The 13,543-nt window shown below is 28.2% G+C and overlaps 1 protein-coding gene across 1 annotated transcript; it reads right to left on the bottom strand.

Moving 5' to 3' along the window:
- Positions 1-7,584: 7,584 nt before the first annotated feature.
- LOC109789198 (cytochrome P450 710A1) lies at positions 7,585-10,173 on the bottom strand. The gene has a single exon (XM_020348099.3). It carries the CDS (start codon positions 9,615-9,617, stop codon positions 8,055-8,057), a length of 1,563 nt encoding a protein of 520 aa, XP_020203688.1. The 5' UTR covers positions 9,618-10,173; the 3' UTR covers positions 7,585-8,054.
- Positions 10,174-13,543: the final 3,370 nt, after the last annotated feature.

Here is a 13,543-nt window from a genome sequence, read left to right as displayed (position 1 = left end):
TTACTCTGGTTTCAAAATGCATACCTCACACCATTTTAACAATTTGTTGTTATCGCAAGTGTTCCGTACAAATGCGGAGACTATTGCATTTGCATAAACAATATTCCTACCACGTTGACACCTATCTCCACTGTTACAGCCGTAACTTTACTCAAATGTCAAATCCCTAACCATGAGCATAAAAGGTCCCAATTCCTTAGATTTGCATCCATCAAAACGTGTAGGTCTTGTATTTGGGTGTCCTTGTTTAGTTTTCTTTTTCTCTGCATGGTATTCTTGACCGAGCTCCCGGGTTTTCAAATTACAACTTCCCAACACATTTTGCGTTACATGTCGAATTTATTATTCTAACTTGACGATAGTTTTCCTCATTATCTTCTACATCCAGTATTCACCATCAAAGCTGTCTTCGTTTCGTCCATGCTAGTTTCGGTTGGACTTGACTGTTCATTAAATGTATCATTTTTCATGGAAGCATGAATATCGGATAGATAGACGTAACTTCAAGGGCAACATTCAACACATATGAATGCCCTTTCTTGCTACACTAATGACAATAAATATGGTTTAAACAGTGTATTATAGCACTTATTTTCATCCTCGCATTTCAACAAAGTAGTCCTCAAATCCATCTGTCTGAGTAGCAATTTTAGCGTTCAGAAGTAAAATTCTTAACAAGTTGAATTAGGATAGCTAAAAGAATACATACATGTCGATAATTTTAAATGATTTTTCTTTACTTGATTATCAATGGATGTGTACATAGATACATCCTTCGATTCTGAATATATATATATATATATGCAAATGCAAGTCATGTTTCTTATCTCAAATATAAGTAAATTTTAACTATTCAACTTTTAAGAAAAGATAACTTAAGAAATTAAGTTATTTTTAAATGGAATTAATGCAATTAAATGATATTAACTAATTTTTTTAGTTAGTATGAAATATTTATTTTATTATTTATATTCACAATGAAAGGGAATATATAATAATATGTAGTACTCATCTATCAGTTGGTTAAAAAAAATTTAAATACTCGTCTTTTGTAACCCATTCCTGCAGTATTATTGGTTCCTTTACCAAAATTCATCTTTATTCACCGATATCACCTGCTTTGGATTTTTAACATTTTCAATAGTAACCAACTCACTTTATCTATTTAAATTGAATTATATGCCATTTCAATTTTAAACAGTTTACTTAATTCTCACTCCGAAGAAACTTCCTATCAAAAAAATTGTTTAACTCATGGATAGTTTTTTTGTTTTGCCTTCAACATTCTTTCCCCTATATATACACAGAAAAATGCTAAACAACCCGCAAAAATAATTATTTATATCAGTAATCAAAATGCTAAACATTCTTTTTATTGTACACATTTTAATAAGTAACAAACTTACACATGAAAATTGTAATTAAATGACTGTAGAATTTTTATACATTGTCTATGTGCACTGCTAGTTATTCATGATTTTTAAATAAAATTAAAAACCACAAATAATCATATAATATTTGAATTATTCATTATAAATGTTAATATATAAAGATATTATCCATTATAATACAGAGATTAACGTAGTGATTCTTTTATCATTCAATAAACTGTTGGTCTCTTACTAAATGTCAAATAAGAAAAACATTTAATGTTACATAAATATTATCTAATAATAAAAATATTAACTAACAAAAATATATTTTCATCTTACATTAATATAAAATTAAATATTTATATAAAATAGACAGTTAAAAAACAATAGTGATTTTTCTATTATGGCTTGAATCAAAATAACTCAGGGTAATCATATTGATTTGATTTTAATTGATAAAAAAACATCAAAACTCAAAAAAGAAACTAATTTAATTAAATATGAACTAAAACAATATAATGATAAAATAAAAATTTTAAATAAAAAAAAAACTAACCTATAAACACCTTTCTCAAAGCCTGTCAAAAGTTTCAATTGGGTAATTATAAAGTTAATTTCATCAAGAAAACTACAGGCACCAGGCACCTATAGTCCACAACACAACCTTCACACAATAAATTAATGTCTTTGTTTATTTGTGTGCAGAATATTTCGTTTATCTTAATTTCTTAAGATTTATTTTATTTTTTATCTTTTTATTTTATCTTTTTATTTTTTTTAATTTGAGTTAATTTAGTTCTATTAAAATATGATGATTTTCAATTTTAGAACATAATTTTAATTTTTTTTAATAAATTTAATATAAAATTTATTTTATTAAATTCACTTATATAAAAGTTTATAAATTTAATTAATATTCTAATTCAAGAAAATCATAAACATGATAAAAATATGTGAAAATGAGTTCAACAAACAATAATATCATATTCTTTTATAACTGCTCATGAAATTTAATTATTTTTACATGATTTTTTATGCTTATATTTTTTTTCTTCTGAACATCAATTTGATTTTCTAATTTTTATATAAGTAAATTTAATCAATATCTTAAATTTATAAAAAAAATTAAAATTTGTGTTTTAAAATTAAAAATAATAATTATTTTAATAGAATTAAATTAACTTAATCTTTAAAAGTATAATATTATTATAAATATTTAAAATATAAATTATATAACGGTGATTCAACTCCAAAAAATAAGATAAAGTATATAACGAGACTATTCTTTTTCATCCCGACAAAGATGTCAAAAACCCCAAGGAAGGGTTTTTATTTTTTTGTTGTTGTTGAAACTGAAGAAGGTTTTTCCAGAAAGTTGAGATAGATTTGTCAGAATGTCAGTGTCGATAAGTGAGTATGTTATGTCTCATCATATCATATTCATAGCCTTTCTTTTTTCATCTTCTTTGACTCCTTATCTGCGGGCTGTGGATGAGGATGTCAGACTCCTACCACATTTTAAATTTTTAAATAAGGATGAATAAATAATTAGAAGAGAATAACAAATGATCTTCTACAATAATAATTTTATATTATTTTTATTAAATAACATTTGCACCAAGCAAGACAAATTAGATTTAATCACTGTGTACAAAACATAATCCATATCATGATAGAATTAGTTAGAATTAATTTTTTTACGATTTTAATATATTTTTAATTTCTTAAATTTAGAATAAATTTGTTTTTATTCTGTCAAATTTAAAATTAATATTTTTTATTTTTTATTTTTATATTTAAATTTGATTAAAAAATTTATCAAATATTATTATATTAAATTTACTTATTGATGTTTTTTATAGTGAAAATATTATATTAAATTTAATTTTATATATTTATTGATTTAAATATAATTAATTTTAAGGTATTTTTTTCTTGAAGTTGTTATATTATGTATTATGTAGAGGTGATTTTTTTTTGTTTAAAAGTTCTCATTATAAAATGAGTTTTTAAATAAGATAAAATTTTTAAAAATTTATATATAATAAGTTATGATAATATTATATTACTCATAATCATTTTATATTATTAAGTAAATTATTGATAAGTGTTAAAAAATTTGAAAGTTTAAAAATTTCGTAAAAACTTTAATGATGATAAAAGATAATTTCTCTGAACAATAATTCAATTTGATTCTAGAAAAAAAAAAGTTTATAAAGTTTCTATTTTAAATAAAGCTTTATAAACTCTTTTTGAAATTATAAGTCCATATCTTTTTATTTCTATGCTTAACAAGAAATGACAATAATTTTTTCAACAAAAAATTCATTTAAATAAGTCACATATTTATTTAAATAAATAGTCATTTTATATTTTTCCTTTATTTTTTTTATGAGCCTCACATCTGATTAAAAGAAGGCATTTAATCAATTGTAATATCATTATGGTTGATTATTTTTTTTAATTTAATTGATTAAAATAAAAAATATTTATTAAAAATTAAAATATTTTGTATTTTGTATTCCATTCTTAATTTTTATTTATTTATTTCATATATCTTTTTTTTATTTTTTATTTTTATTTTCTATTTCTTTCTTGTTTACTTATTTTTACTCTATTTTTATTTTTAAATAAAATATTTTTACCTTTTTTTCACCTTATTAAATATGTATAATATTATTTTTCACTTATTTATTACCTATTTCTCTTAAATTAAACAATTAAATTTTTATTTTATTTTAATTCACTTATTTTTTTACTTTATTTTTTTATTATTTTCACTACTATCAACCAACTAGGATGTAAAAATGTGAGAATGGAGTGGGAAGACACGAGACAGCAGAAGGATGAATGAATCCGAATTCCAAGAGAGTAACATAACATAACATAACGTAACAGTGCAACATGTGCATGGGACACCACACACACCACCCACATTTTCACTTTCCTGTCTCATCTGTCACAAACAATTTCTATTTTATACCAAAACAGCTTTCACCATACATCCATACATCCTCGTTGCATGTTACAATCTACTTAGCAAACGCAACCACTCACCAACTTTCACTGCTATTACTGTTTACGATAAACTTACCCTGCATGCAAGTAGATCAAAGAAAGAGAAATACATAAATGTAGCCTATTGCTCCGGTGCCCTCTTATTTGAAGGGGTTTTGGTGCCCCTCAGTACAAAAGTTGGGTTTTTAGGGACAATAAGGTAAATTGATAAATTGACCGAAGGCTATCAATTTACTTTATTGCCCCTAAAAACCCAACTTTTGTACTGAGGGGCACCAAAACCCCTTCAAATAAGAGGGCACAGGAGCAATCCCCATAAATGTATGAGTTAAAAGAAAAAATAAATGTAAATTTATATATTTTTTTATAAATTATATGCTGTGATTCTAACTTTTTTTTTTATCTCATAATCACAACGGTTTTAGTATTTAAAAAATATTTTAAAATGAATTAATCTTTTACTTTTCAATATAAAATAGACATTTTTAATTTATATATATATATATATATATATATATATATATATATTTAATTCTTTTTAGTTTATACATCTCATACTTGTAATTTTTTAATATTTCTAATCCATGTCATTATTTTTTTTTTTGTAACATAGTCTTTTTTGTGTTGACAAGACAAAAGTATTAATTTAATTTTATATATTTGATACTGAATTTATTTTACTTGAATTACTTTAAATTAAGCATATTAACACTTCATACTTATTTTGTATTTTCGTAAGTAACGTCCATTGTTTGAACATTTTTATTTTTATTTTTACAAAATGAAAAATCTCTCCCATGTCATTATAAAATATATGTTAAAAAATAACAAAAAGAGTAAATTAAAAGAATTAAAAAGCTACAAATATTAGGATTACAAAAGTTATCTTAAACTATATAAGGAATAAATTATAAAAACTAAAAAATATATTTTAACTGTTATTTTTTTCTAAATTGTCTCTTCACAAATTATTCAACTAATATAATTAAAACAAATCTATTATTAAAATGATAAGTTGTTTTAGTAAAATTGTATCAAAAAGTTATACAATTATTATTAGTCTTAGTCAATTTGCAGAAATTTTAAAATGCAATTGCTATGAAACAAATGGAGTATTTAAAATCACATTTATAAACGTTTTTCAAAAAAGAATAATTTATTAAATTTTTTAAAAATTTAATTAAAATAAAATAATTAATTAGTTAAAAAAATTAATTAATAATGTAAAATAATATACTTTTAATTATTCATTATTTATGGTTCTTTAACATTAACCTAAAAGTGGTAATTAAAAAGAATGATTTTTATGTGAGTTCAAATTTTAATAATTTATTTTTAACTTTTTTACCTTTTCAATAATTTTTTCTACTTTTTTCAATAAATATTGTTAAAATGGAGTTTGTTAATCTCGTATAAAAAATAATATAATTTTTGAAACTATCATATAAAAAATTAAAAAATATATATTAAAAATATAATCCCAATTAACTGAAGAAAACACTATTTTGGAGATGGCAACATTAAATAAAGTGAGATTAGTTAAAATTTACTAATATTTAAGATCAATAAATACAATTTTTTCCTTATATTTCAAATTGAAGGGATTATTAATGAAGAAATATAATTCACATCTTCATATATTAAAAAATTACATTCGTATATCGATTGAAATTTTTCTCTGACCATGATAAGCATGTAAAATATTTAAGGATTACGTAAAAATAAAAACATAATTGAAAATATAATAAATTAATATTATTTTAAACTTTTTACATGATAAATAAGTGTGCGAACAAGCCTTTTATCTGAATTCGCAGAAATATATAGAGAGCAAGAAATAAGAAAATATAATTGAAAGAAAATTATAAAATAATTATTTTTACTATGAAATATCTATCGACTTTCTCTTTGACTAATATTTATCAAGAAATATGATTGAGTATTTTTAATGAATTTCATCTCTTAACAATATTTTTTTTATTCATAATAGTTAAACTTAAAACATTTTTAAGAAGTTTGAGTGTAAATTTTTTTTTACAATAAATATTAAAGTTTCATTTGATGTTATTAATGTACTATATATTCAAATATATAAATAAATTTCTTATGTAATGTGACAAAATTTTATTACTAAATGTAGGTTTTACAAGAAATAAAAGTTTATAAAACTTGTTTTTTAAAATTTAAATGTGTATCTATATATATAATAATTATATAAATATTTTCTATTATGTACATATTTCGATCGAGTTAAAGTGAGATGTACCAAGTTGATGACATATCCAACCTAACAAGATACTCGAATGAACCAGCTTAGTTATTAGTTCGGGTCAACTTTTAAAACACTAATATATGGTAACATATTTCTTTTAATGTTCAGATTTTAACGTTATTGTTTTTAATGTTCAGTGACTTTCAATTCCAACAGTTGTCAAGTGCCAACGTGTTCAGGACTTTCAATTCCAACGGTCATAATTTGTGAACATTCAATAACATTCAACGGTCTTTGATGAGGTGTAGTTTCACCCATGGTCACATCACATTAGCCCTTATATACTTATAGGTCGTCTTGGTTGAATTTTTCAACATACTCCCTCAGTTCTTCACTATGCTTTTGTTGGAATTTTTGCTTCACTTTTCCTAATTTTATACTGATTTGGAAGGAGGGCTTGAAGTTGAAACTATCTTAGGACTGTCTTCTCTAAGGATGATGGCAAGGCCTTTTAGCACCCTATACATCTACATGGATTTCAATATATTTAGAAACGATGTAAAGATGTAAATAGACCGATTAAAGCTCCATATAGTTCGAGATTACTTAATAATTATTTTGATTTGTTCCATGAATGGCAGTACCACCTAATAATTTTTCCGATTTGCTTCATGATTGGGAGATTTTGATAGATACAAGAAACGTCAAAATCTGCTCACAGAATGGTTGGTTCAATGCTAAGGGAGGGGTAACCGTAGCATGCCCCCCTGATATTAGGTCACTTGTTTAAATATTCTGCCATTAATATCTAAGGTTTATAACACTACGGCCAATACCTGCCTCTTGTCATCTGTCTTAGCCTTATGTGGTCATTCCTTTTCAATTAATGGTGAATAAAGGATGCACTAATAATACAAGCCCCACGATTTTTACCACTAACTTTATTAATTTTCTAATCAGTCTCTTTCAAACACTCAAAAGGAAGTTACACTCTATTTCTTATTCTGGTTTCAACTTTCAACACGTGAGCATACAGACATAGCATCTATTACCTATTATAATAACAACAATAATATCATCATCCAGATTCCAGAGTAACAAATCACAAGTCTACAATATGACTTTTCCAAAAGAAAACTACCTTTTTTAGATCTTTACAGAAGATACAAAGATATAGCAGCGTCCCAAAAGGGCCATTTCAATGAATTTGGTGTCTCCTTTTGTTGTTTCATCGTTTTATTTGATTGCTAATAACCAACCAATCATCCACCATCCAATGACCTCTCACATTCACATACACGAACTCTTACAAGAATTGCAACATTATAAAAAACAAATTTAAGAAAAAAAGTCAACACAATTTTGTGGCGGCTAAACACAAAGCAGAAATGAAATTTAATAAAAAATGGATAACCTGCTTGGAACAACAACAACTAAGAAGGGCATTGCGGTCATTTGACAAGGTCCTCGACGGCAGGGAAGGAAGGATACCGTGCGCAGCGCTTAGAGAGAAAGACCCTGCAATCGTCTTTGGGGCAAATGGTAGGCACATAGGCGATCTCATCACAACCGTCGGTTCTGTCCCTCTTGAAATCGATCAACGTGGCGAACATCGCAATGAAGAGAACAAGGTGATTCAACGCATACCTTTGACCCACACACTGGTGGGGCCCAGCCCCGAACGCAAGAAAGTTTCTTTTATATATTTGGTCCTCTTGCCTCTCCTCCGAGAACCGGTCCGGCTCAAACCGGTCCGGTTCGGTGAACCCCTGAAACGACGACTCGAACGCCGACGGAAACACGATCGCTCCCTTCGGCACCGTGTACGTCTCCGTCAACTCAAACCTCTCCGCCGCGATGTGCGGCACCAGAGTCGCCGGCGGCCGGAACCTCACCACCTCACGCGCCACCGCCTGCGTGTACTTCATCTCCCGGAGCATCTCCGAGCTAATCAGCGAATCCGACTCCGGCGACCAGATTCCGTCGACCTCCGCGCGCACCTTGGCGAGCACCTCCGGGTGCGAGTCCAGCAGCGCCACCGCCCACAGCAGCGACGACGTGGAGGCGTCCTGCGCCGCGAAGAGGAAGTCGAAGAGGTGGCCGCCGATCTCGGCGTCGGTGGAGAAGGGTGGCGCCGCCTCTCCGGCCTCCTGGATCTCCCTCAAGGTATCCTGCATCCAGTAATCGATTAAGCAGGAAGGCTCTTCCCCTTTGTTCATCCTTGCCTTGCTCATTTCCGTGCACGTGGCTAGGGTTCCGACGAGGCGATCGACGGCGAGCCTGGCGTTTCGGAAGGCGGTGCCGGGGAAGTCAATCGGGAGCTTCATTAAGCCAACGTTGAAAAGAAAGTAATCCCTCTCGAAGCGCTCGCGGGCTTTTAGGCCCAGGTAGGGGCCCACGAAGACAGTCTGGGAGGTCTCGAGGTTCATGTCGCGGGCGAGAATGCGGATGGGGATGGAATTATGGGCCTGGGCCTGGGCCTGGGCCTGGGACTGGGACTGGGACTGGGAGACCCAGGACTTGAGGTGGTTTAGGATTATAATCTGCTGGAGTGCGGTGTAGGTGGAGAGGGCTTTGGGGGTGAAGTTGGGGGCGATCCGACGGCGGAGGTTTTTGTGGTCCTGGCCCATCATGTAGATGAGGTTGTGTTCGCCGAAGAGCTTCTTCCCGAAGGGATGGCCCACCAGGTGGAAGGCGTTGGGCCTGACATTGGCGAAGACTTTGTGGGAGAGTTCGGTGTCTCTGATGTACACGATGAAGTTTCCGATTATGTAGTTGGCAGAGATTCCTAGGGGGGTGGACTTGGCCAGGGAGGATTGCAGGTCCCAGAAGCTGGTGGGGTTTCGGACCAATGGGATTGCGTTGCCCAGGAAGGGTACCACCAGGGATGGCCCTGGGATTGAACCCTTCTTGGCTAGGTACGAGATCTGTTCCAGGAGAATTAGGAGGAGGATGAAGCATAGGAGGTACGAGGTTAGCTCCGTGAAGGAGAAGGGTAAGAGTGTAGTAGTCATAGCAATAGCAATAACAATAGCAATGCAGCACAAGAGGATTAAGGATTTTATTCTGCTGGAAGGGCAATAAGGTAGGTGTGAATGTGGAGTGAAGTCAAAAATGGTGAGATTTCAAGTCAAAATATGGGGTTTCAGGGGGAAGGGGTAGGTATGGAATATGGATAGAAGAAGAGAAGAAGGAGGGAGATAAATAAAGAAAATTAGGACGACAAGAGCTAGTAAGGCCCGGTGGGTCTCTGGTGGGAGGTGGGAGGTGGGAGGTGGGGTTCTAATCCAGCTAGGTAATGCCAGCTTATGACGTCCCAAACTTCACTTACCCCAACACATTTTCCCCTTTCTACATAATACACTACTTTTCCATATACTATTAACCACTCTTCTATCACATCATCATGCTTAATTACTTTTTATTTCACATTTAATACATCTTCTTTTTTCTTCATAAATTACAAAATTTATATACTTGGCAGTCTTGTCTATCTATATAGTATATACAACATGTTACTAGGCATTTCTCAACACTATTATCATATTCTAAATCCCTTCCATGCCTTACCAAAACTAAATATTTATGCACTGGACCATATGTCTGTTATACTCTGTTCTAACCATGAATATTCTCTATAGGTAACAATTCAGGACCATTACAGGCAATAGAACATTTTTTCATTTCCAACCAGATTTAGCACGATTAACAGATATATAACTCACTTCCTTAAGCATGGATAAGAGTTTTATTTCTTTATCATGCATGTTGAAAATCTTTATTGGCAAAACTAAAATTCATACCTTGAAATTAATGAATAATGATAAACTGGTCTAAGATTATGAATATACTTTTCAATAATTGTTTCTAACTTTTTTTTAATTATAAAAATATAGGTTATAAACTTGCAAGGATAAATAATTGAAAAGTAAAATTAATATTAGACATGTAAATATACTATGCAGTATTGTTTCCGAAATTGCAAGGAATCTATCTATTTTACCCAGCGGTCTTTCTCTCTATCCCTGTCTGTGTACTGTACACGTGTGTATTTTGTTTTAAAGCTTTCTGTTGGTTGTTGTTTTGTATTCTCGTTGGAGCATTCTGTTTTGTGAGTACCGCCTATTAAAAAATCATGCATCAAACAAACGAGTTACATATTTTATCATTTACATCATCCATATAATTTTCTTAATTTGTTTACGCAAGGTCTGGTTGAGTCTTGTGCCAAAAAAATATATATTGGAAAGAATAATTTCATTAGAAATAATTATTCAAAATTTTCAACAAAGTGTTTTTATCCTTCAATATAATTGTGTAATTTTAATTTCAAGATTTTAATTAAGTAATTTGTTTTTAAAAAATTATAATTGTGCAATTTTAATCACTCAATTTTTAATTGAACAATTTTAGTCTCTCAAATATCATAATAGGGCGATTTTAGTCTTTCTTATTAAAAATTTAATAATTTTAAAATTTTAATATATATATAATATTTTAAAATTATACAATTATTTACATATTTAAATTAAGGTATATTATAATTTTTGTTAATTTATCAAATAATATATATTTATTATTATTAAATAAATAAAATTTATATATTATTAATTTTTGAATATTACTGATAAATTAATATCAATAATATTTTTAGTATATTTATAGATAAATTAATAATTTGATAAATATAACTTAGTATATATTAATATACTTTTACAAAATATAAATATATTAAATAAGATATGTATTATATTTTTGTAAAAATATATTAATATTTAATAAGTTATAAATATACTAATAATATTATTGATATTAATTTATCAATAATATTATAAAAATAATAATATATGAATTTTATTTATTTAGTAATAATAAATATATATTATTTGATAAATTAAAAAAAATTATAATATACGTTTATTTGAATAGACAAATAATTATATAATTTTAAAATATTATATATATATATATATATATATATATATATATATACTAAAATTATTACATTTTTAATAGGAGAGACTAAAATCGCACAATTACAATTCTTTAGGGACTAAAATTACTCAATTAAAATATTGGAAATTAAATTACACAATTACAAAATTTGAAGGATCAAAAATACAATTAAATTAAACTAATTATTAACAAATTAGATAATACTTTAATCCAATTACTAAATATATAAAAAGAATTCTTTTAATAATTATCTTGTTTTCTGCATTTAATAAATTATTAAATATTTTAATTATTAAAATAGTAATATTTTTATTAAATTTAAAATCATAAAATTTGATAATAAATTATAATATTAATTAAATTAATATATTTTTATTATTTAATCTCATTTTTATTTTATTTTTAATAGAGATAAAAAATATTTTCAAATCTAATAATAATTATAAAAAATTATTATTTATTATAGACAATAATGTTTTTTGTTATGGTAACTCATTAGTGGTAACGCACCACTGAATCCAACGTGTGTGAATTAAGTGCATGTTTAGATTAGCTTTTGAAACATGATTTTACATTCTCTCCACGTTAGATATCAATTTTACGTAGAAGTAAAAAGAATTTGCTTCAAACAAACGTGAAAATTCACGTTAGAGTTAAAAATCAAACATGCACTAATGGGTGTTAATATATTTCGTTATTTCCAATACGGTGTAATCTACGTTAATTGCGTCAAACTAATGAACCATATAGTGCACCCTTTTATATTTTTAGAATAAATTAAATAAAACAAAAATCAATTCAGTTTCAATAGTTAAATTGTGATACCTAAGTTATGAGTGCACATCTTGAATCGTGCACAATATTTTTTTTTCTCTTTATCTTTTCTCTCATTGTAAACCTTATTATAATTTTTAAATACATTTACATTTAACTCATCAATAAAAGATGAAAAAAAAATGTATTTTTATCAGCGACGTTTGACATTTGTTAAGTATAAAAGATGTCGTATTATTCTTTTAAAAATATAAATTAAAATGTGGTTCCAAAAGTTTTCTAAAATTATATAACCATTTCTTATTTTTTATACTTTTATAATAATTTTATTAATTATTATTTTTTACATCGTCTCTGTGACACCCTCTACCCCAACATTAATACATAATAAATGTAAACAAAATATTGTTTCTTTTTCCTTTAAAGTAAATAAAATCTTTCATAATTAACATCTTTCATGGATAAAACAATTGTTTCAAATATCATAAGGTAGAAGATTCACATTTGTAACTCATAAATCATAACAAGTCGACATGTAAGTATTAAGATTCAAGAAAATCATATAAAAGAAAATATAGATTAATTCCAGCAAAGGTGGCAGTGCCTCCTAGTTAGGAATTAATTTATAACTTTCAATTCATGTAATAAAAATAATATAACAAATATATACATTTTGGTCTTTTCTCAAGAACGTTCAAAATTACAAAAGAAGAGAAAATTAAAGCTTTTAAAACAATAATATCCCAAAATAAGCCTAGCTATGTCCGATGTCACATCCTATCAGAGCATGCCCAACTGAACCCTTAAGCCTCATTACCAACATCATGATCACCTGCAACATAATTTAAACATATACAAGAATAACAAGGGAGTGAGAAACATCTCACTCAGTTTCAGGTGCAGAAATAAAGGTTAATAGCCCACACACACACAACAAATATAAGTCACATGTAAATAACATACATAAATAATCAATATCACATATATATTCATTTATCATGCTATGATGTCATGGACTCGACTCATAAATGCATGCATGTGGCACCATAAGGAAGTTTCACATATCATCACTGGTGACCCCAAGGTACATCTTGTTAGCATGTTACATCATGGGTGACCATAAGGTACACCTAATTAGCATGTTACATCGTGGGTATGCGGCCTCAGCGGCACACCTGGAATAATATATGCATATGATGCATGTCATACA

The sequence above is a fragment of the Cajanus cajan genome, chromosome 1 (assembly GCF_000230855.2).
Source record: "Cajanus cajan strain Asha chromosome 1, NIPB_CcT2T_4, whole genome shotgun sequence".
Lineage (NCBI taxonomy): Eukaryota > Viridiplantae > Streptophyta > Magnoliopsida > Fabales > Fabaceae > Cajanus > Cajanus cajan.
This window is presented reverse-complemented; position numbering and strand designations above follow the sequence as displayed.